This window comes from Oryctolagus cuniculus, chromosome 12 (assembly GCF_051225735.1).
Source record: "Oryctolagus cuniculus isolate XC-2025 breed Fujian yellow rabbit chromosome 12, ASM5122573v1, whole genome shotgun sequence".
In the NCBI taxonomy this organism is placed as follows: Eukaryota; Metazoa; Chordata; class Mammalia; order Lagomorpha; family Leporidae; genus Oryctolagus; species Oryctolagus cuniculus.
This window is the reverse complement of record NC_142878.1, coordinates 71,459,535-71,485,154: the sequence shown is the minus strand read 5'-3', so window position 1 is coordinate 71,485,154 and position 25,620 is coordinate 71,459,535. Positions and strand designations below refer to the sequence as shown.

General features: G+C 40.7%; 1 protein-coding gene across 2 annotated transcripts in view; it reads left to right on the top strand.

Moving 5' to 3' along the window:
* Positions 1-25,620, top strand: part of FBN1 (fibrillin 1) — a 258,038-nt gene that overhangs the window by 136,446 nt on the left and 95,972 nt on the right. For both annotated transcript variants that reach the window (XM_051822402.3, XM_051822403.3), the window contains exons 10-17: positions 5,007-5,165; positions 10,891-11,076; positions 12,196-12,336; positions 14,497-14,616; positions 17,520-17,645; positions 19,565-19,687; positions 23,306-23,428; positions 24,474-24,626. In XM_051822402.3, the coding sequence (XP_051678362.1) occupies positions 5,007-5,165; positions 10,891-11,076; positions 12,196-12,336; positions 14,497-14,616; positions 17,520-17,645; positions 19,565-19,687; positions 23,306-23,428; positions 24,474-24,626 (1,131 nt within the window). The remainder of the gene's footprint in view (positions 1-5,006; positions 5,166-10,890; positions 11,077-12,195; positions 12,337-14,496; positions 14,617-17,519; positions 17,646-19,564; positions 19,688-23,305; positions 23,429-24,473; positions 24,627-25,620) is intronic.

The following is a 25,620-nucleotide window of genomic DNA, read 5'->3' as shown; positions in this document are numbered from 1 at the left end:
AGTTTTCCATTTAGACATGGAAATTAGTCTTTTACTATCTGTGTCCAGTGAATCCTTCACATACTGTAAACCCTTTGGGACTGCTGGGGCTAGGGAAGGGGACAGTTAGAAAGGGGGAGGGCTGAGTGGAAGCAGCTCCCACCTTCTCTCCCTCGCTTCCTCCCACTCAGTCCAGACATGGCAATTCCACTCTCACCTGTTGCTGGTATTGGGCTTCCATGTAAGTTATCAGTTAAATATGGGATTTCGTTGTTTAAGAAAAGATGTGACAACTGCTGGAGTTAACTATTGTTAAGACTTCCTTCAAACTCCAGAATTGTAGACTAACACTTGAGTTCCACCTTGCAATACATAACCCAGTAGTTAATGGGCTTTACTCTGACTCCCTCCCAACCTTCCTCAACCATGGACACAGTCCCAGCTTCTCACACTGAGTGGCCATTCACTCGGGTTTCTTCAGGCTTTTTTTTTTTTTTTTTTTTTTTGACAGGCAGAGTGGACAGTGAGAGAGAGACAGAGAGAAAGGTCCTCCTTTACCGTTGGTTCACCCTCCAATGGCCGCTGCGGCCGGCGCACTGCGCTGATCCGAAGGCAGGAGCCAGGTGCTTCTCCTGGTCTCCCATGGGGTGCAGGGCCCAAGCACTTGGGCCATCCTCTACTGCACTCCCAAGCCACAGCAGAGAGCTGGCCTGGAAGAGGGACAACCGGGACAGAATCCGGCGCCCCGACCGGGACTAGAACCCAGTGTGCCGGCGCCGCAAGGTGGAGGATTAGCCTAGTGAGCCGCGGCGCTAGCCTCTTCAGGCTTTTAAACATACATGTCGCTCCACTGAGAGTACTCTGCTTTTGCTCAAGTCCCCTTCATGCTTCTGCTAAGGGTCTGTGTCTTTGATGATACTGAAATTACTGAAAGCAATTTCCCTCCTACCTGGGGATATATCTTTCATATATGACCTTGTAAGGAAATTCTGTCTGTTTGTTTTGTTACATTTCCTAACTAAGTTGTAAACCTTTGTTTGAGATTAGTAGCTGCTCTCCTTCTCTCTCTGGTGTGTACTACATGGATGTTTTCTTGCACATAGTAGGCACTCCGTGGATATTTATTGAATGTCAGATTAAACAATTCATGATTATCTCAGCAAAGCTTGGAAGCCTGTGGCACACAGCCTTGGGAAAAGATGAATGCTATATTTTGATGCTGTTTCTGGTCCATATTTTCAAAAACTCCCAGCTTCACATTTTCACCACAGATTTCAGACCAAAGTTGAATTACACTTAAAATTCCAAATTTCTTTTTACTTACTTATAATAAATGCTGATGGAAGTCTCTCACATAAGTACAGCTGGTGAGAGAAGTATATCTGGGCTTATCCCTGGAAACAGCAGGGTTGTCTGGGTTGCCTAGTTTTCCAGGAGCTGTCATAGACATAGAAGCTGCAGAGAAAGAACAGCAGGTGCAATTTGTATAGCGCCCTTTTCCTCCTCCTTAGCACATGGCAGAGAGTCTTTTCCTGACTAGATAGTCTTTTAAACCCTCAAAGAGAATCCCAAAAAGGATTAAAATATAATTATGTATCTGATGGTTTACATTTTATAAATTCTTTCTTATAGTCAAGTCTATCTAACATATTACAAAAAGGGAACAGGATGGAGTAGGGAGTTCAGATTCAAGGATCACCTCGTAGGCCTGAAATGTATCTAATGCCAGTGATCTGACTTAAAGTTCACAACAGCACTGTAGATGGGAAGACTGAGCATTAGAGAGCTATGATAAATAATTTGGTCCAAATGGTTAGTAAGTGAGAATCTGGGATTCCAAGCTGAGCCTTTCTGAGCCCAGAGTCTAAATTCGCCCCATGAACATTGGTGCATTAAACTTTCTCTTGCCATACCCCTAAGTAGGCACTGCTTCTCCTCCCTTGGAATGTCGTTGTGCCCATAATTGGCAACTTGCTGTGGAAAATGATCCAAGTGACATTTCCGTCTTCCAGCACTCACATTTTCCTCCAACCACAGAGACCCTCAATATTATCCCTAGTGGCAAGAATACACAAACAGTTCACAACTTAAAAACCAATCCAGTGAATCTATCAGAAAGCCCCAGATGTGGACAGTGGCATATAGCATCTTCCATACAGCTTTCTCACCAACCGTGCAATTCCAGCTACAGTCTTTGTCATCACATTCTGACACTCTCTGACCTCCACAGCCCCAGCACTTCCTCTGTCCTATAAGTCTTTAAGGTATTTCATTGTTCTGTGAGCTCCCTTTGGCATTTTACCTTGTGTAGGGCTGTCCTTTCGTTTGAGTGTGCTCCGTTGCTTCAACTTCAAGGGGTCATAAAGGTGTCCTGTCCTGAGTCTGGATTTTACAACTGCTTACTCCTGATTGGACACAATGATGTTAATGATTTCTTAGGAGAGACCAGTGGAAAGTCTAGAGTGACCTCTAAGTACCTAATTAATCCATAATATCTTTGCTTTGGTATGATGTGATTTCTGGTTCCTGAGACAAAGAGGGAGAAAAGAGGAAGCTCTCCTGCTCCTTTTCTGCCAGATGTCTTGCTGTGGGCAGATTTAAAATAGATTAAGGTATCTGTGTCTCCTTCTATTCCCTTGATGTACTGCAGATCCTCACATTCTCCTTTGTTGGCGCCCATGGATCTTCAGCTTACTCCAAAGACACCTCTTTCCCTCTGTGCAAAGTGAACCAGACCCCAAGTGGCTGCTTTCCCCCTGGTGTGGCACAGCTGAAGAATGAGCTGGGAAACTTCAGGCTGGCACGCACCAGGGTTCAGTCTTCCCAGTGGTCTGATTTTCATGGCTTTTCCTTTCCTTCTTCTTCTTCTACTTCTTCTTTTTTTTTTTTAAAAAGAATCCATGTTTTCCTTAAAATATAAGTTGGGTAAATTATTGTGTATATTTTCCACAAAAATTCTCCTTTAGCAAGAAGAGAATTGAGCAAAGTGATTGTTACATATGCAGGTGCCATTTGTAAACCAGAGACAACCAGTAGTCCAAATGCAATTTTTAATTTTTTTTCAGTTCCTACATCCACAATTTTGGCCAAGAGTCTCGTCTCTGACCTAATGGTTTAACATATTAGTCTATCAAATGTGCAGTAATATGGTCTTGTAATTAATTTACAAAATAATAGGCATTAGCCCATTAAGAGTTTGCCATTGGCAGCAGCAGGTTCCAATTTTGCTCTAAAAGATAGGTCATGCTGAAAATTATATGTACAGATTTCGTAATTTGGTCAAGTGTTTACACTGGGTTTTGACCACCAAATTTATTTGAAGCTGGGATATAAGCCAGATTTGAATGTCTCTTCCTATTCTTAACAGCCTTTGGTTTCCATGCCCAAAATATGTACTACATCCCCAGTATGTGAAGCACTAGTGGCTGGGGAGCATTACAAATTATAATGTTGGAAGCTCTGTTCCTCCACCCTCTTTGCAGCGGTGGTGCCACCCTGGGGCTTCACAGCGCACGCTTGTCTGAACCCCCTTCTCCAATCATTTATCCTGCACTGGGCTGGAAGAAAACTTGTTCTGCGTCTTTGCTGAGACCATGAGTTTGACCAGAGGTGCAGGAATTGGAACCACAAAAAATTTCTGGAAAGCACATTTATACTTGGTAGTGGTTTTAAGTGCTTTTCAGAAATAATCTTGTATCCTTTAATGCTGACCCATAATTTTCTTTTATGGTTTGTCTAGGTTTGTTTTAGTCTTCTTCATTCAATGTTAAGAATTTTCATGATTCTAAACTAACCTTATTTTTATTTTATTCCACTGTATTAATTTATCAAAACTTTCAAGATTTGGAGGCCTTGTTTTCTTAAGGGTGATGTAAATGATAACAATTATAGGTATGGTTCTCTGTGAGCAAAATTGTTTTATATTCAAACTTAAAGGAAACAGCATAAATTTTTTGACTGTAAAATGTTCTTTGTTATTGCTTTTATCCCTTTAAATGGCAAACATATCTAAATAATATTTTCATTGCTTTATTTTCATATGAACTGCCTAGATAAATGTTTTGCCTGCAGAGTGTTATACTGTCAATCTATGTCAGGTAAATAAAGGTGTTTTGCACCTTTAACCTGCCTCCTTATTTGCAGAGTAGTAGCTCAAAGACATATGGGGCATATGGGGAATTAAAGTTTTTCCTGTGTCACGAGCTTCTTTGGGTAGCCCAGAGTTGTACTACAGTGTGTCAGATGTTGTCATGACAGTCAGACATGATGTAACCTAATAAAAGTGATATATAGAAATGTGTCTTACCATGTTGCTTGATACCTTTATGCCAAAAAATATCCTTCTAGAACTTTTGTATCCTATAGGACTAAGAACAAGAAATTATGCAGATTTTGAACTTATAAATAATTAATGCCTTATAAAATCTATTAGAGCCCCGGATCAAAAGGAAATCTTGATTAATAAGCATTTAAGCATTGGATCTGACTGCAAAGTGGCTCATTCCTAAAAAAAAAAAAAAAAAAAAAAAAAACCTCACAAGTCTGGCTCACAGCTTCAGACTGAAAAATAAGAAAGAGATTTTTCAGAATGAAGATTATAGCACAGGGTTAATGTTGTGTTAAAATAGATTTATATAAATATTTGCCTAAAGTGGCTCAAACTAAGTCATTTGAAACCGAGGACAACGCAGTCTGTCTTCAGTAGAGACATGTCTCTATAAATAATCAACTGTCACCGCCAGTGATTTTCTTAGTCTCTCTTTTTCTATGGCACATATGGTTTTAATCATTCATTGCCACCTTGGGTATGGAATGTAGGACTGTGGCCAAGTGCACCAGCTTGCAGGGGCAAAAGGTGTGAGACAAGGCATTTCTGACTGAGCCTTATTCCCACGCAGCTTCCCTTCCAGGGGCAGAAGTGTGAGTGAATCCTGCCATAGGCCACATGTGAAGTGTGGAGGTGCTGAGGCGGGGGGTGTTGACACAAGTCTGATCTCAATGACGTGTGTGTTTCTTTGTTCTCTCAGACGTTCGCCCAGGATACTGTTACACAGCTCTGGCAAACGGGCGCTGTTCTAACCAGCTGCCACAGTCTATAACCAAAATGCAGTGCTGCTGTGATGTCGGCCGATGCTGGTCTCCAGGGGTCACTGTTGCCCCTGAGATGTGTCCCATCCGAGCAACTGGTAAGAGTCCTTCCAGCTGTCTGCAGAGGATCCCAGACAACCCTCCCGAGCTAGGAGCAATGTGCATGATGCTGTTCTAAGGGAAATCTGAGTCAATGAATGGGATTCCAGAAAATGGGATAGGTGGCAGAGAAAATAGGGAAGATATAGCGGTCTACACAAAGACCTGCTTCCTCCTGCTTATTACATTGAATAGCAGTGAACAGCTTTTTAGGAAGCAGGTGTTCGCATTCTCATTTGAGTCCTCAGTGGCTCCCAGGTATTGTTCTAAGCAATAGGATAACTCAGAGCTCCCAGAGCTTTTCAGGTGAGTTGTTTCTTCTGTACTTAACATTTTTTTTAAAGATTTGTTCATTTTACTTGAAAGTTAGAGTTGCGCAGAGGCAGAGGCAGAGAGAGAGAGAGAAGTCTTCCATCTGCTGGTTCACTCCCCAATTGGCTGCAATGGCTGGAGCTGCACCAATTAAAAGCCAGGAGCCAGGAGCTTCTTCCAGGTCTCCCACACAGGTGCAGGGGTCCAAGGACTTGGTCCATCTTCCACTGCTTTCCTAGGCCACAGCAGAGAGCTGGATCAGAAGTGAAGCAGCTGGGACTTGAACCATGGTCCATATGGGATGCCAGCACTGCAGGTGGTGGCTTTACCAGCTATGCCACAGCACCAGCCCCTCTCCCCAAGTTCAACTTTTAATTCTTGTTCTTTAAAATAGCTTTTGTTTACTAGTTATATTATTTGATTAAGTTCTCCTTGCATCCAGTCTGAACATTCCCAAATTCAATCTGTTTTTTTTTTTCCCTAAAACTTCTGCCAGTTCAGTCCTTGTTCCCCATTCTGCACTCCCACTATCCTTGCCTGTTGTTAAAGACTCACTCAAGCGTGACCTAATCCATGACCACCCCAAGATAACCACAGCTGGGGAGGCTCCTTCCTCCTTCTGCTCCCATGGGTCTGGTTTCTACTGTTGCTGTAGCACAAATCCCCTTTGAATCCTTCCTTGTGCTTATGTGTGTGCTTGTATTGCTTTTGTACTCCTTAATAAATCCCATTAGAAGTTCTCATTCATCATTGTAGTTCCATATTCCCCATGCTTTTCTTGCTTTTCTTTTCTTTTCTTTCTTTACAGACGTATTTTATTTACTGGGTGGGAGGGGGGCAGAGAGAGAGAGAGAGAGAGAGAGAGAGAAGTCTTTCCTCTGCTGGTTCACTCCCCAAATGGCCTCAATGGTTGGGGCTGGGCCAGGGTGAGGGCCGGAGCCAGGAGCTTCCTCTGGGTCTCCCATGTGGGTGGTAGGGTCCTAAGAACTTGGACCTTCTTTCACTGCCTTCCCAGGAGCATTAGCAGTGAGCTGGATCAGAAGTGGAGCAGCTGGGACCTGAACCAGCACCTATACAGAATGCCAGCATTACAGGCTGTGGCTTAACCTACTATGCCATGACACCAACCTCTCCCCATGCTTTTCTACACTTCAATAGTATTTAGCAAAATTTTGCTAAAGGAAACATTCAGGTAGAGTGAACAACTTTCAGTGCCATCTTTCCCACCAATTTTAGCTAAACACTGGGCTCATCACTCCCCCGAATCTGTTAACTGTAAAGTGTGTTTAAATCAGGGGATTTAGCAGAGACTATAAATGTAAGGTGAGATAAATGTAGAGTTAATATTAATAGTTTAAAATGTGCTATTCACAGAATGTGAATTTCCATTATTATGAGTTATAAACCAGCCCACAGATGTTGCTATAAAATTTCTGTTTATTACTAAAAATTATATGTGTGGATTAAAGAAGCAATAAAATCTTTACATATATTTTGACATATACAAGTTACAAATCTTTTTTTTTTTTTTAATTTTTTTTTATTTTTTGACAGGCAGAGTGGACAGTGAGAGAGAGAGAGACAGAGAGAAAGGTCTTCCTTTGCCGTTGGTTCACCCTCCAATGGCCGCTGCGGCCAGCGCACTGCGGCCGGCGCACCGTGCTGATCCAATGGCAGGAGCCAGGTACTTATCCTGGTCTCCCATGGGGTGCAGGGCCCAAGCACCTGGGCCATCCTCCACTGCACTCCCTGGCCACAGCAGAGAGCTGGCCTGGAAGAGGGGCAACCGGGACAGAATCCGGCGCCCCGACCGGGACTAGAACCCGGTGTGCCGGCGCCGCAAGGTGGAGGATTAGCCTATTGAGCCACGGCGCCGGCTCAAGTTACAAATCTTACTTGAGTTGCTCATTGTCTAAAATGGCCTAAAAATAGAACCCACCCTCTTTAATTCAGTGTTTCCTCGATCACTGATGAGAAAGAAACTGACTAAATACTAAGACCCATGACTTGAGTACCAGAAGAATTGCATTGTAAATGCATGTGTTAGTTTAGGAATCAGCAACACTGATGTGGCTTCCTTCTTGTGTTGAGAACTTGAATAGTGGAGAGAGGACACGTGCAGGAAGATTTTCTTGGAGTCAGATGGAGCAGATCTAGTTCCTGTGTGTAGTTTTGCAGAGAGCTGATCTCCCATGTGTGTTACTGGAAGATGCACAACCCTGGTATAGGCCCAGGCCAAAACAGACGGAGAGAAAACTAATTTGCAGGTAGATTTTTGCTAGCTCAAGTGTTCTGGGAGCAGGGCTCTGGGTTCTGAACTGATGGAGAGTGGTGATGAAAGATTTTAGATTGGTCAGCTTTTCCTTCTTAACAAAATTAGCAGCATCACTGAGCTAAATGTTGGTGGGCAAGAAGAACATCAGCTGAACAAAATTAGCCCTTGCTTTCTGATCCTGAGTATAAAGGGGCTTATGGGAAGGATTAATCTGTAGGAAGCAGGCAGGAGTATAAGACCCAGTGTGAAACACTTTCCTGGAGAAGTTAAGACTAATTTAATGGCATTCTTAAAGTAATATATCCACCTAACTAGCAGAAATTCTAATCAGCTATGTAACTTCTTTTATACAAATCCTAAAATAATTTAGAAATGAGGATTGAATTGGTGCTTGCAAGTACTTGGAAGCAAAGAAAATACCTTGATATAGTTAGGATTCAATTAAATCCAACACATTGTTAATGAAATCGTCTTATGTACAGCTTGCAGGGCGAGGATGAAAGCGAGAGTTAGCCATGCATTAGATATGATCCTTGCCTTGAAAAGCTGCAGTCTTACTGGCAGAAAGTTGTGGAAGAAAGTACTCAGGGAATGGTGTATGTGGCATGTCAAGGAAGAACCACTGTGGTTTGACAAAAGGGATTGTAGCATCCTGAGTCAGGGAAGCATTAAAAATGTATAAAAGCGCCGGTGCGCTTTTATAAAAGCGCTCACTAGGCTAATCCTCCGCCTAGCGGCGCCTGCACACTGGGTTCTAGTCCCGGTCGGGGTGCCGGATTCTGTCCCGGTTGCCCCTCTTCCAGGCCAGCTCTCTGCTGTGGCCAGGGAGTGCAGTGGAGGATGGCCCAGGTGCTTGGGCCCTGCACCCCATGGGAGACCAGGAAAAGCACCTGGCTCCTGGCTCCTGCCTTCAGATCAGCGCGGTGCGCCGGCCGCAGCGCGCCGGCCGCGGCGGCCATTGGAGGGTGAACCAACGGCAAAGGAAGACCTTTCTCTCTGTCTCTCTCTCTCACTGTCCACTCTGCCTGTCAGAAAAATAAAATAAAAAAAATAAAAAAATAAAAAAAATGTATAAAAGCTTTCCAAATTCAGTCAAGTACTACAGAATCTGTTTGGGTTGAAATTCCAAATAAATAATAAATAAAATTCAGTAATATATTACTCTGAAAACACAAATTTGAACTGAATTGTCAGTGTCAAATGTGGTTGGAGACATTTTAGAAATGGACTAGCAAGTATCAACAGGGTATATCCTAGCTCAGTGTATTTAGCCATGAAGAGATGGGCAGAATGTCCTACAAGGTTGGACTCTGAATGTGTTTTGGTAAGACATATTACTGTATCAGAATAAGTTGAATTTTAGTCCAAAAAAAGAGAAATGTTAGCTTCATTTTTGTTGATGATTGACACTAGTGTAGAAACTAGCTGTGGGAGAATAATTGTATGTAATTATAATAATAAGATTATCAATATTCTGGCAAGAAAGAAAAAAGGAAATTTAAAAATCACATGATTAGCTTATTTTTCAAAAAGGAACTGTGACAAAATCTGGCTATTTGTAGAAACATGAGTTAAGTAAAATATATAACATGAGTTAAGTAAATACATCCCCCAGAAAAATAGATACTGTTTTAACACATCTTTTCAGAAACCCAGAGAAAATGTGTCACAAGTCTACAGATGACTTACTCTAATAAAGACCCAACATTGTGGAAAATATTGGTCAACCTGGAAATATGTAGGGTACAGTGGGTTAAGTCTCTGCGTGGAACACCACATCCTGTGTCAGAGAGCTGGCTCTCATCCTGGCTCCTCTGCTTCAGATCCAACTTCATGCTGATGTGCTTGAGGTGGAATAGATGACGGCCCAAGTGCCTGGGCCCTTGCCACCCACGTGAGACACCCATATGAGTACCTGGCTCCTGGCTTATGCCTGATCTAGCCTGGCTGTTGAGTGCATTTGGGGAGTGAAGCAGTGGATAGAAGAGCTTTGTCTTCTCTGTCTCTCCCTCTCTCTTGTCACTCTTTTTTTCAAATAAGTAAATAAATCTTTTTAAAAATGTGTATTCATAAGGAAATAGATGGTTAATTAATATGTACCAAGTCAGAGCATCATTATGGAGCATTAATACCAGATCCACTCCTCAATGGTAGCCTCCTCCCCCATGGGCTGCTTCTCAGAGCCCTGGTTCCATATTCCCTTCTCTTTATCATCCATATTTTCTGAGATTAAACTCATCCATCCCATAATTTTAAATACTGCTTTTCTTCTGATGACTCCAAAACTTCTATTCAGCCATAACTTTGCCTCTAGGCTTCAAACTCAGTTACATACCTGCTCTGTGATATCACCACTTGGATATCTGTTATCTCAAAACTCGTATGTTCAAAATGGCACCTAGCTTCTACACACCAAATCTACCCCCACCACAGGTTTTCCCATCCCACAAAAGGACCTTAACATTCATCCCGTTATGCAAACAGGAAAACTAAAATTCATTCTTGATGTTTTATTCTCTCAGCTCTAATACTTACTCCTTCACCACAAACTATCTGTTTGTCTAAAAAAATGCTTCATATCTGACCACTCTTGCCAGTTCCATCACTATCCCTCTAGTCCAGCCATGGTTATCCTGCCCCTGGTCTTCTGCAGTAACAGCTCTGCCTTCCTGCAGTACATTTTCCATGATTCAGTAAGAATGAGCTCTTGAAAAATGTTCATCTGATCACAGCCCACCCCTGCCACAGACCTCTAGTGGTCTCCCGTTGGATACAAAATAAAATCCAAGCTTTTTTTGTACACTCCATGGGGGCCCCATGGGATACACAGGTGGGACTTGATGGAGAAAGTGGCATCTTATGTTTAATGGAGTGAATTTTGTTAGAAGTTGTTTTGAGAAAAGCATGTGGTATACAATTTGGGGAGTTTGCTTTGCTTTTGAATGATCATTCCAGTTTGGTTATTGTTATAGCTATTAAAAATGGGGATAAAGTCAGCTGGGTTTTTTTCTTTTTTTCCAATAGAGGTATGTGGTTTGAAGATCAAATTTATTTAAAGACTATTGAAAAAGAGTGACTTCTGTGGGCCTATCACATAGGATACAGCTCAGCTATTGTGTTGTGTTGTGTTTTTCCAGAGGATTTCAACAAACTGTGCTCTGTCCCTATGGTCATTCCTGGGAGACCAGAATACCCTCCACCACCCCTTGGCCCCGTTCCTCCAGTTCATCCTGTTCCTCCCGGCTTTCCTCCGGGACCTGCAATTCCAGTCCCTCGACCACCAGCAGAATATCCATATCCGTCTCCATCGCGGGAACCACCACGTAAGAATCCAGAAGTCATCTGCTAGTTTTCATACATTGGTCAGGTTAAGGATTTTTGTTTGTTTATGTTGCTTTAGTCATTAAATACATTTATCAACTATTTGATTAAATTTTTAATTTATGTGGCACTATATATAAGTTTCTTAATTTTTCTATTGCATAGAGAAAAATGGAAGGCTTTCATATTCTCCAGCAATTAATGCCCTCTTTTTATTGATGTTTTCAGTCAAGTATAGGAGAGTTAGGAGAGAGTTGTTTTTAAAAAAAAATGCTTTTATTTAATGAAAACAAATTTCATAAAGGTACAGCTTTAGGAATGTAGTGGTTCTTCCCCTCACACCCACCTTCCCACCCCCACTCCTATCCCATCTCCTTCTCCCTCTCCCATCCCATTCTTCATTAAGATTCATTTTTAATTATCTTTATATACAGAAGACCAACTCTGTACTAAGTATGGATTTCAACAGTTTACATCCACCCACACACACAAAGTACTGTTTGAAAACAAGTTTCACAGTTAATTCTCATAGTACAACTCATTAAGAACAGAGGCCCTACACAGGAAGTAAGTGCATAGTGCCTCCTGTTGTTAATTTAACAATTACCACTCTTGTTTAAGACATCAGTGATCACCCTAGGCTCTTGATATGAGCTGCCTAGGCTATAGAAGCCTTTTGAGTCCACAAACTGTCAGTATTTAGACGGGGAGAGATTTAAATATGATTCACAGGACTAGTTTATAATATAGGAGGTATAAAATTATTCTTCAGGTTATAGAAGTACAGAATGCAAAAGCAACTTTGTAAATAAGTTAAATGCTAGTAACCCAGTGCCTTTTTTATTCTCCCAAGCTGGAGGCTAGGAGTGAGGTGGTAAACAGGGAGAAGCAGACTAGCTGGTGTGCAGTATCTCCTCTTGTGAGCTACAGCATAAATGTGATCTCTGTTGGCAGGAGTGGAAATATGTTCTGTTGGTCTGCTGTTGGAGTAACCTTTGCCTAAAGAGTGTTCTCCTTCCCTTAGGACTCTACATCTTCCCCATCACTGCCAGATTATTTACTGATGAAATGTGCCATTGTCATGAAAAATGTTAATGTTAAGTTTATGGTCATTCTTCTAGGGGTGCTGCCAGTCAATGTCACTGATTACTGCCAGTTGGTCCGCTATCTGTGTCAAAATGGACGTTGTATTCCAACTCCTGGGAGCTACAGGTGTGAGTGCAACAAAGGATTCCAGCTGGATCTCCGCGGGGAGTGTATCGGTACGTGATTGATGACTATGTTGGCCCAAGAGTCTATTGCCATTCTGTTCCATGACTGCATTGGTTTTCTATCGGTGCTTCAACAAATTAGCTCAAACTTAGGGGCCTAACACAATGCAAATTTATGATCTCACAGATTGTTCACATTTTAGTAAATTAAATGGGTAACTTACTAACTCTTGGTAGTCATTAAAAACTCAAGAAAAGGATTGGTATTTGGCTTAGCTTTTTTTTTTTTTTTTTTTTTTTTTTTTTTTTGACAGGCAGAGTTAGACAGTGAGAGAGAGAGAGACAGAGAGAAAGGTCTTCCTTTGCCGTTGGTTCATCCCCCAAATGACCACTACAGCCAGCGCGCTGCACCGATCTGAAGCCAGGAGCCAGGTACTTACTCCTGGTCTCCCATGCAGGTGCAGGGCACAAGCACTTGGGCCATCCTCCACTGCCTTCCCGGGCCACAGCAGAGAGCTGAACTGGAAGAGGAGCAACCGGGACAGAATCCGGCGCCCCAGCCTGGACTAGAACCTGGGGTACCAGCGCGGCAGGCAGAGGATTAGCCAAGTGAGCCGCGGCACTGGCCTGGCCTAGCATTTAAGATACTGGTTAAATACCTGCATCTCATATTAGACTGCCTGAGTTTGATATCTGCCTATACAGACTCTGAAAGGCAACAGATGTTGGTTCAGGTGTTTGGTTCTCTCCCACCCATGTGGATGACCTGCATTGAGTCCCCAGCTCTCAGCTTTGATTTGGCCCAGCATGAACTGTTGTGGGCATGAACCTGTCTATCAATCTATAAATATATACATCTGTGTCTCTATGACTCTCAAATAAATAAAAATTTTAGTAGCTGACATTGGGGTGCAGCATGTTAAACTGCCTCTGGGATGCCAGCATCCCATGGAAGTGCTGGTTCTAGTCCCAGCTGGTCCACTTCCAATCCAGCATCTTCCTAATGCACCCGAGAAGGCGATGGAAGATGGCTTCAGAATCGGGACCCAGCCACCCATGTGGAAGTCCAGGATGAAGTTTCAGGCTCCTGGCTTCCTCCAGGCTCTGACTTGGCTGTTGCAACCATTTAAGTATTGAAACAATGGGTGGAAGATCTCTCTCTCTCTCTCTCTCTCTCTCCTCTGCCTTTCAAATAAATAAATATAAAAATATTTTTAAGTGCGTGCATTTTTAAAAAACCGAAGGGAAAACATTTAAATTGTTGACATGGCCCTTAAGCTAATGAAGGGAAGAAAAGTAACACGAGAATAATGAATTTTTTGCATTGGAAAAGTAATCCATTGCCATTTACTTATTTATTGTAAACAAATTTATATCTTAATTCTGCTGTAAATTTCAATTCTGTAATGATAAATCAGGCAGGAATGAGTGGCTCCTGTGTTCTCAAGCCATGTCTTTCCTGGTGATAGGCAGTGTCCTTCCACAGGTCATCAGGGCTGGGCGGAAGAGGGAATATTTATCTCAGGGCTGGGGAATGTGATGTCAGACCTGCCTCTGCCACCAGGAAGCATGTGGACTTGTGGGTTATCTTCCCTAAGCTATAGCTCCCTCGTCTTCACAAGTAAGGGAAGATAAGCCAGCTTACTTCTGAGTATACTCACAATTCCAAGCACCTATGAAACTAGCCGGAACCTTTGTGTTGAGGACATCTGAGAATAAGGCAGACTGTACAGTAGGTGAGAACTGCCCGTTAAACAATAGTAGCTTCATGTTTTGTTCTAACATCCTTAGTGGAGCTCAGCTAGGGATGCTTAGATACAGTTAGGCCTTTTTATTGAAAGAAATCGGACTTCAAGAGATACTCAGAATCTTATCCAGAAGCCACTTCTGAAATGTTAGTCTGTTTGATGTTCCGCAGCCAGACTCTCAGAAGAGAAAATGTTTATTAGCTTGGCGTGTTGAGTAGCTACGAGTTTGAAATTTTTCTCTGAAAAAAAAAAAAAAGACACATGAAAATAATACACTTTAATTTCTCAACCAGTCTTCCAATGGCTAGTGTATTATAGTAGAAAGAAAGAAAAAGATTCTTTCATTATGCTGTCTGTTTCTTAAAAGGAAAATGCTTTATTCATGTAAAAGAAACCATTAAAGTCTTAGAATTATGAACTTTTGCTAACCAATTTCTCTCTAAAATACCCTTGTGTTTTGCAGATGTTGATGAATGTGAGAAAAACCCCTGTGCTGGTGGAGAATGTATTAATAACCAGGGCTCGTATACCTGCCAGTGCCGAGCTGGCTATCAGAGCACACTCACCCGGACAGAGTGCCGAGGTACGGTCCTCACGTGGAGCAGGAGGCATTTGTGCCGAATGAGGGGTTGGCTTCCAAAGAGTTCGGTGGATCGTTATTAACTAACTCTTGCCAGAAGAGGCTAAGATGGTCCAATTGCTTTTTGCACTTCCTTCCCAATACCATCGCTCTGAAGGATGGTGCCATGAAATCTGACAAACGTTCAGATTGTTTTAAAAGATGCTGCCGTGCCTGCAGGAGTCTCTCATTGTCACTACTTTTTCGTTTCATTGTAATGGCCCAAGGATTGTTCATCTGAGTCAGAGAATGAGGTTGTCGTTTGGGATTCAGAAACTGAGGAAGGTTTCCAGTGAAATTGTATGCAGTTAATTTCTTAATGGAAGGGTCTTCAAGGCTCGGGAAGCTGCGTGTAAGTCTGTACTGCTCACTGGTGTGGCCGGCAGCAGCGCGGTCGGGGAGCCTTCTGGAGATGCGCACTCCCGGGCCCCACCCACGGAATCGGAAGCAGCATTTATTCCCGGGAGCCCCGTCTCACCCCAGTGATCTGTGTGCACATGAAAGCTGGAGAAGCTTTGCTATAAAGGCCCCCTCATGAAAATGTCCTTTCAGGTTTACCAGTTCCTTAATTTATTAAGACATCCAACATGTCTTTTACTAAATGACTTTTATGTACTAAGTTTCTGGGACAGAAATGTTATACTGCCTACCCTCAGGGACTCTATCCATAAATTTGGCACAAAATAAACTGGATCATTAACCCAATAAAGCCAGATAAAAATAAGCAAACTCTCTGTTAAAATTAAATACAAAATAAGGTATGGAAGTTTATATCACTGTAAAAAAATTGGCAGACATTCATGAGTTAATTTTATTTGCTTGTTTTAACAAAATTGCTGCATTTGAGTTGAATATGTATAGATGTTTTAATTTTTATTAGTGAACTAGTTCTGAAGTCTTTAAATTTGATTCCAACGTAGAATTGGTTCTCTATTGGTGTATTTTACTACATTGCATATAAATGGCAATTCTGAGCAGAAAAACATCTGGAACACAGCATTTCAACCTGCTTATTTTTCTATTAATGGCCTACTTACTGAATTATAAATTTGGGAAGGTTGAATATTTAGCCGAGTTGAGAATCTTCTCAACATAACTGTTATTTAAAATAATTAGCATATAAAACAGTATAATGGGCATTTTGGAATAGTAGAAAATAGAAAGGTTATCACTGTCAAGAGAGTAGACTGTTAAATAAGCAAAAAGTAAGCAAGGGGCAGGGGTGAGGCGGTGCAAATGTATGTGGTTGTCACCAGTGAGACGTGATTTCTTAGAGACAGGAGGACCTACACACTTGAGCATTGTCTTTTTTAAAAGCCAGTGCTAAGCTGATCTGAGCTTAAGGGATTAAAGATGCAGTCACATTATTTGGTAGATAAATATTGTCCCAGCATTGTCCAAAAGGCTGTGGACCTAGATGAGAAGAGTACACGAGAGGCTTAAATCGGAGACAGAAGAGACCCACAGAAATACAATAGAGGGGAAATTTGAATGGCAAGCTTGTAATCTGTCTTACGAGGCCACTGGCAGACTCTGTGGCATTCTAAAATTGGCAACAAGAGAAACAGATAAAATCTTTATCCTGTTTATTCTAACATGGGGCCTCAAAAAATTACAGAATCCTTAAGAAAAAAGTCTACTCAAGAATATATGGCTTTTACTATTTTTTTGGAGTGTGGAGCAAGCTAGATTTTAGCAAGGATTAAGAAATAAATGAGAGAGAAAAAGGATTGTAGGCTGTTGGCACAAAGATCAGACAGAAGAAAAGCCCAGACTGCCTCAGCTAGTCCAATGACTCGTGTGGAAACCACTGCAGGATCTGCCCAGAAAGAAAGTGCGTCTGAGGGTCAACCGCAAGACACCAGGCAGACGCAGGGTAGACAGAATAACCCATGTGCCGTGAACACACATTCTTGTTCAGGGGTTGCGCAAGGTGCTTGCACTCAAGCAAGTGTGGCCTGAACTCTGCATGGATAGGTCTGTCTCTGTCCAGCTAAACACAGCAACCTGGCCCCTGTGTCCTGAGGATGGGCCCTGGGAACTATTGTATATGCTGGGTAGACAAGGCAGTTTGTGTTCGTTCTCTTTGATGTTCATGCAGGTTTGTAGCTCCCAGAAACTGAGGGAAACAGATACTCCAGGTTACCATGTGGTCCTGTTCGGGATGATTATTCCTCTTTAAATAAGAGATCAGCTACTGGTTATTTAAGTAATCGCCATTTTTCTCATCTCCATGTCAAGCTCTATTGTTTACTTTTGCATAATATTAGGCCCTATAGGAAAAAAGGAGTAAATACCCTCACAGTACCAATATTTTACTGGGTAGATAGAATCCTCAAAAAGTTATTTTAAAAACTCCTAAGAATATATAGGCAATAAAACTGTACCTGGATCAGAAGTCCATGCCGTATGAAAAGCAGGCATTTCAGAGTCATGTGATTAAGGATTTTTAGGTGGAAATAAATGAAATGTTTCTTTTACAAAGCATGTCTATTTTATTGTTCTGATACAGCTATAAGATCTTCCTTTTTAGCTATGTGTTGAAAGATACTAGCCAAAATTCACTAGAAGTAGAGATATCTACTGGCTTAATAAATTACCTGGGAAAATGATGAAGAATCTGTTTATAGAGTTGAGATTTAGGGAGTTCTATTAGAAATTAGGGTTAAAGTGAATGTGGTATTGTTTTCTTGTCCTATGTCTTTCAAACTCTGATCATCCTAAGCATCATATTGTTTGATACCCAAACTTATTAAATAATTAGATCCAAAGACTGAGATCATTAGTTTGAGAATGGAGAAGGAAGAAGTAACATAATTTTAAATCCCTTAATTACAGCTCTTTATTCCCTTTTAACTTTGATTTAGACATTGATGAATGTTTACAGAATGGCCGGATCTGCAGTAATGGACGTTGCATCAACACGGATGGCAGTTTCCACTGCGTGTGTAACGCGGGCTTTCACGTCACACGAGATGGAAGGAACTGTGAAGGTAACAACAGTGCAATCATTTTATCCCTCTTTTGCCATTGCTGCAATCTCAGGAGTCTTTTAAAAAAAAAGATTTATGTATTTATTTGAAAGAGTTACACACAGAAAGAAGGAAAGGCACAGAGAGAGAGAGAGGTCTTCCATCCGCTGGTTCACTCCCCAGATTGCTGCAATGGCTAGAGCTGGGATGATCCAAAGTCAGGAGCCAAGAGTGAGGGGCCCAAGGACGTGGACCATCTTCCACTGCTTTCCCAGGCCATAGCAGAGAGCTGGATCGGAAGTGTAGCAGCCGGGACTCGAACTGACGCCCATTTGGGATGCCAGCACTGCAGGTGGCGGCTTTACCTGCTATGCCACAGTGCTGGCCCCCTAAGGAGTCTTTAAGAAGACCACACTAAAGATTAAGTGAAAGGACAGAGTATCAAGTACCATATTTTCCATTTTCTTAATTGAGAGGCAAGCCTGATCTTCCATAATCTTCATATCTTTAAATCACATATTTGTGAGTCAAATCACATTTTAATATACTGAGAAAATTTGCCACTTAAGGATTCCTGGTGGTGATGGAAATTTTAAAGCATAAGTCATTACTTTCTAGTTTTAGACAATCCCAATTTGAGTATTTTTTTTTAAAAAATAGGACATACCTAAGCTCATACATACTGCAGTCACTAATAATCCTTATGTCCAAAGTGTCTTTCCAGTAATAACATATAACTAATCAATATCTGAAAATGTGAAATTTGCTGAAGAGAAACATTTACTATTAAGAGCCAGCCTTTTATAATTGCTTCTTGAATTAATCACCTCATTTCGAATTGGCTTGCTTCAAACTTTTTGTCTTTTTCCCCTGCCATATTTTCTCCCGAATAGCAAATATGACTATTATTGATGAGTTTTACCACATAGACCTTTAGCAAAAAGTGAAGAATGTTCCTTATCGTGTTTCCCAATGTCTTTGGGAAAGGTCCCAGGAATCTATTCATACATTAAAAGAATTCCAAAATTGTTCTTAGAAACATTTTTGGCAGAATATTATCTCAGTGATTCAATTCAAAGACTTAATGCCAAAATTCTCAGTTGGGGTAGAATCCTGTTTAAAAAAAAAAAAAAAGAAAGGAAAAAAGTCATAAATTACTTTGGTCTGACTAAAGCCTCTAAGTGAAAACACATCGAGTCTAGAAGAGCAGGCTAATAATACTCAGTAAAATAACATACTGCTGAATGTAAAGAATGGTCCATATGGTCTGGGAGTTGTGAGTTAGCTGGTGTGGCTTTAATGCACACTCACACCTTGCATTTTAAAAAATCCATTTTTTTATCTCTCTTTGAAATTGTTCCAAATTACAAGCTGCCTTCTGATTTCTACTTTGTAAAGAATCAGGCTGTAGCTTTTATAAGTACATTTCAAATTCCGCTAGTCTTAGTTTTCATTTTATTTTCATTGTCAGTATGTTAGAAAGAATAAGAATCTATGGAATAAATATGCCCATCAGTAATTTTTCAGTTTGGAAAAATTCAGAAAATGAAAAACAATTTTAGGAACAAATTGCTTTTCCTAAAATAGATCCTGGTAACTTCTGTTGGGTCAAATTTATGTATGCACACATTTAGATTTATATAAATTGTGTGTATATGCATATAATCTGAATTTTTCTAGCACCAAAATAAACATCTTATAATTCCATTTTCCTGAAATATCCTCATATATTTCTAGCCCTAGAATTTACATGCACATGTCAAAACTTGAAATAGATATTTCATATGGCCCCTCTTCTCTTTGTATGATATAATTTAGGTGAAAAGTAGCCTCAGGTCATAATTTTTAAAAAGAAAGAAGTGTGAAGAAACAGAATTATATTCATCCTTGTAAATTTACTCTTCTGCTAGTAAGAAAATATATCTTTTGCATTTTCTCAGACATGGATGAATGCAGCATACGGAACATGTGCCTTAATGGGATGTGTATCAATGAAGATGGTAGTTTTAAATGCATTTGCAAACCTGGATTCCAGCTGGCCTCAGATGGGCGTTATTGCAAAGGTTTGTGCTATAAAACTGAATCCGTTTTATTCACCTGCATTTTCTCTTCTCTAGACTGTTTAGCGGTTCTATTTTCCTTACTGATTCTCCCCATTTAAAATGTCCCTAATTTTGGTTTAGGAAACCTGACTGGAACTTCTTCTAAAACTTGAGCCATCCAAAGAGCTACAGTTTATGCCCAGAAGGCTGTTCTTATTTCAGAACAGGCGTTTGCGGTCTCCCCAGAGGAGGCTGAAAGGCTACATAGCATATAAATAAGCCGCACTGCCAACTGGTCTTCCAAAAGGAGTGAACATCTTTCTCAATAAGCTCAGATCTGCTTCTTCTTTCCCACTGGGGAGCAATGGCGTGTAGGCTTCTTGGTGGCTGTCTTTTGCTGCCTCTTACAACTTCTTCTGTGGACAACATCGTAAACCCTCTTTATCTGCAGTGAGCTCTCTCAAGATTTCCTCCAGGTATCTTGAGAAACAGAGATTTTTTTTTTTTCCCATGGACAACTTGTTTAGGTTTTAGCTAATTACATAAGCAAAAAAGAAAGCAGGATTATATACGAGAAATAAACCAAAGTCTACTGTTTAGCCTGGTACATTTTGAAATAATCTCATTATCCGAGGTATTGAAGCAAAAATGAGGAATGTTTATTTGTGCTGTTGAAAATTGGGGTCCTGAGAAGAACCCTGCCTTATGTAGTTGAGGGTAAATGACTACTGCTCTTAGGCACTAAATCTGGAGCTATTCTTCTGTAAGAATCTTTTATTCAAAACAGGTCCAGCAAATCTGCTAAAATTCTATAGTTAGAGCACTTGTTCATAATTTCAGATACACAAGTGTAGAGCACCAGGCTATTGAAGGTTGAGAAAGCAGGGCAAAGTCCTTTGGTGCTTCTTCCTTGAGTGTCCCTAGTGGGCACCTTTGGGAAAGGTGTTAGGGAAGAAAGCTTTATTTTATTAAGTCCTTGGCAAGATGTGCTTTCTCTTCAGGTTATATGAGCTTCTAGCCCTTGGCTGTTTACTTACATTCTCTATGACCTTCACATCAATGGCTCTTAATATTGTGCAGATCTGTCTTCACAGCAAGGGAAAAACAGTTGAACTTTTCCATTTGAAGCAGGAAAATGGTTTCTGTACTTTTGAGTCCAGTGCTGGGAGAAACTTATATAGGAAGACAGGATTAACACACAGAAATATTCTACAATGTAAGACAGCCTAAAACAAAGTGTCAGACTTTGCAAATTAGGTGTTCTACAAGTAAAAAGGAAAAGGGAAGGAATGATTGCTGAAATATTTGGAATTAGGCTTCCAAACAAAATAACAGAAGGAAATGTGAAAGCCCCTTTGTGAGCAAACTTTCTGCAAGAACACATACTCTGTGCTGATACACAAAGCACACTGAGGTTCACTTCCAGTGCCGACAGGCACTGGTGACCTGGTGCAGCCTCTCAGGATTAAGTATAGCCAATAGATAATGCTATTTCAGAAGACAGTGTGACCTCATCGATGAAAGCAGGTTTGGCAACTGTTGATAACCAGTGAAATAGTCTCTTATCAATAAATGGATTGTTCCATTCATTTAAGAGTGCTGAAGATTTCAATGATGTGCTCTGACTTTAGCATTCTGGTTTAAAGAAGAAAGAGGAAGAGACAGAGAGATATCTGTATTGTTATCTGTGTCTTCTTTTGCTAGTGTATAGGGCATAAAATACACATATTAAAATAAGACTCAAGGAAGAAATAAGAAAATAATCCCTTATATGCTGAAATTCTTCCTTTCTATTTTTTATTTTTATATTTTATTTTTTTTTAATTTTTGACAGGCAGAGTGGGCAGTGAGAGAGAGAGAGACAGAGAGAAAGGTCTTCCTTTGCCGTTGGTTCACCCTCCAATGGCCTCTGTGGCCAGCGCGCTGCAGCCGGCGCACCACGCTGATCCAAAGCCGGGAGCCAGGTGTTTTTCCTGGTCTCCCATGCGGGTGCAGGGCCTAAGGACCTGGGCCATCCTCCACTGCACTCCCGGGTCATAACAGAGAGCTGGCCTGGAAGAGGGGCAACTGGGACAGAATCCAGCACACCAACCGGGACTAGAACCCGGTGTGCTGGCGCCGCAGGCAGAGGATTAGCCTATTGAGCCACGGCGTTGGCCGAAATTCTTCCTTTCTATAGTTTTTCTCTTTGTGCCACGGACAAGATTTTCACTTAGCCCTAAGTCTTGGTTCTGAGCCCACAAAGATGTGATTGTTCAATGCAGAATCAACAATGCTCATTTAAAATACAGTTAATTTACACTTTTTTGTAGTTATGTGATCTGATGAAAAATATGGCTTCTCCAATCACTTCCTAAGAATTGAGGCTGCTGACTCAGTAATGGACCTACAGTACATCTCTGTGCCTGTTAAAAAGCTATTGTGTTGCTTCTTAAACTACAGTCCCACTGTTTTACTGTAGGTCTCCTCTTGACCAAAAAAATGGCCAGAGTAGCTGAACCAATTTGAGTTCATGTACTTAAATGTAACTGCTGTTTTAAATACAATCTGTACACAGAATCTTGGACCATCTGAATGTATTTTGTGCCAAACAACACAAGCTAAGTAAAGCGTGGAGGTGTTTTACTCTCAATTTGCCTTTTTAAGGTCAGAAGAAAGAAAATGGTCACATACACAAGCTGCATGAGTGTATTCTAAAAGGAGTTGCTATAAAAGTGACTAGCTTCTAAGTATCACACGTTTTCCCAAAGACAATTTTGGTACCTTTTCTATTTCCCCATTTTGAGAGAGAAAAATTTCACTATTATTAGCATGCATCCAATAAATTCTTTACCAAAACTACCTAAATATATATTTGTGATACTATAAAATACTCGTAATGTTTGAGGAAGACATCTCTGCCAGATTCCATTTGCTTGTAGTACTATATTGGCCAAGGAAGGTCGTTAAAATCATTTATTCCTTTTCTACGATTTTCCATCAAGGCTTTAGTTGTACATCTCTTCATGGTAGGGTAATTGTCCCAGAGAGCTAAGGGGTAGCAGATACTGGAATGGACATCAATCTGGGTGTTGAATACCAACAGGAAACACTTCCTGCTGAGGACAAGGATACGGTTGCTTTTCAGGCGAGGTTTCTGACCGATTCATGCAGCACACAAAACCATTGTTCAGCAGTCATTTTTCTTCTTCCTCCAATTCCGTTCTTGAGTTTCTGATTCTTATTTTTTTTTTATCTTTTATTTAATGAATATAAATTTCCAAAGTACGACTCATGGGTTACAATGGCTTCCCCCCCCAATACCGTCCCTCCCACCAACAACCCTCCCCTTTCCCACTCCCTCTCCCCTTCCATTCACATCAAGATTCTGATTCTTATTTTAAATGAATTAAAAAAAAAAACTCCTAGGATTTTACTGAAGTAGCTTTTTATGCAGAGTAATAGGCTCAATAGTTAATTTCTTGATTTTGCTACGTACATTCAATGGGAAATGAAAATGAATCGCATTGAGTTATTTTTGTTTATGTTGCCTTTTGATTTCCATCTTCCCCTTTGTCAAGTGTTATAAATAATTGTAAACGTGTTATAATTTTAAATTCAAGTCACTTCATTTTTAATGCATGCCTCTGTCTACCACAGATATTAATGAGTGTGAAACACCTGGGATCTGCATGAATGGACGCTGCGTGAACACTGATGGCTCCTACCGATGTGAATGTTTCCCTGGACTGGCCGTGGGTCTGGATGGACGTGTGTGTGTCGGTAAGAAAACGCTGTGGCTACACTTCTGTTAGAAGACAACCCTCTAGCAATCAATAGGTCCCACTAATCATAGAAGCAGTCTACTGTAACTGAGGATTAATGAATAATTAATTACTGAGCAACAAACCAACAGGATCTGTTTTCTCCTTGCATAAATATGATGTTACTTTAAGGAATGAAAGATGAGCTGGGATAGATGCAAAGCAAAGGAATTCTGCTCCTCTTCTTCTTTCCTCTTTCCCCTAATCACATAGTAGTCCTCAATTTTCTCCAGCCCACCTTTGCTGATAATGGCCCTGTTTATGCTGATTATCTCACAGTGAACATTTGAGAGAGAATTAAATGTCCGAGAGAAGTACAGATATAAAAGATAGCAAGAATAATCCAGAAATGTGTATGACAGTAGTTTTGTGTGGCTCTATAAAAGTACAAGAATTGTTGAGAAGTAGATGCAAACTTTATCCATATTATTTTTAAGACAGACATTCAGTAATCCCTTGGAATTGGGAAATGATTGGGTGTAGCTGGAAACTCTTTCACTGGTGGTAAAGATAACACTGCGTAGTTGACCAACAGTTACAGATTTATATACGGAACATTTTACAGATTAGACTTTCACTCTTTTTTTTAGAAAGTACTCCTAATTTATAAATTTAGTAATTGCGTATTTATTTGGGGATAGGCCACTTTCCTAATACAAGTCTTACTTATCATTGGATGAGACTCCACATTCATCCATCATTAATTCAGCATTTATTAGGTATCTGCTCTGCGTAGGCCTGAGAAAGACAAAATTGAGTAAGATGTAACTGCAACACTTAAGGACCTCTAAAAAAACCTGAGTGTAGCCCTTTACCCTCCAGTGCTTGGAGCTATATATATTTTTGTGTTTGCTTTTTTCTTTCTATTGAACCCTAGTATCAGAGGCATTCTCTATGCGTTAGAACAGAGATGATGGATAAATAAAACCAGTTTCAACTTTGACCTGAGGGTTTTTCATCTGTTTTAAGTGACAGTGTGTTGATAGATGCTTCTTCCTATTTAGACACCCACATGCGGAGCACATGCTACGGTGGATACAAGAGAGGCCAGTGTGTCAAACCCTTGTTTGGTGCTGTTACTAAGTCTGAATGCTGCTGTGCCAGCACCGAGTATGCATTTGGGGAGCCTTGCCAGCCGTGTCCTGCACAGAATTCAGGTATGTGTATCACTGAGGTTGTGCTGCTTAGATTCTGCCACAATTTGCAATCTTGGCTCTTAAATAAGTCACACGGAAAGACAGCGTTATGCTGTCAGTACATCACACATCTTGAGGTCTTGGCAAAGGCCGGCCAGTGTCTAGTCTCAGGCTTCTCACCCAATCCTCAGTCATTTAGAATAGGCAGTGCATTCATGTCTCCCGTATGAACTCCCCACCTCAATGATATTCACACTCTGAAATACATGCAACATGTCTTGTTACCTAAAGTAGTTTTGTGATTTTGCACTTTACAGGAATTGACTATTATAAAAGCAAAATTTTACACAGTATAAAAGTAAATACTTCTCAGGTTATCTGAATATTTCCAACAGTTTTCTGGAAGGCCATTTGTGAATTTTGTTCGCGTCTTTCGTGTTGATTTTGGTGTGCTTTCTTCAAATGGTTTTATTCAAACTTAGGGAAATGGTGTTTTTCTGCAGCTGAGGTGGAGTGGTGTAGTTATGAAGAGAACTGGACAGCAAGTTGGAGTTCTGCACTCCAGCCCACAGGCAGACAAGTTAGTTAATTGGGGGTTTAGTTCTTTGTGGATTTTTGCTTATTGAGGAGTTTTTCTCATCTACCTTCAAAAGAATTTGAAATGGCTTACATTGAACACAATTATAAAAATACAGTAATATGAAAGAAGGAAGCCTTAGTCTTCTCATCTGCAAAATGAGCTGCCTTAGAATCCTCCAGGAGGTCCTCTCCAGTTGTCAGTTCCATTTGTAAGGCAAAGATAATGTATCACAATTAGATCGATAGTATCTGAACACAACTCCAGGGCAGGTTGGCAGTTGATTCCTAATTTCCTAGGGTTATATTAATATTAAATAAAACATGTAGCTCTTTGTGGTTGATTTACATCCAAGACTCAGTCTGTTCATTCTTGCCTTAAAGAAAATGAATTAAACATTGACCCATAAATTTTGAAGACTTATTATTTTTAAAATGA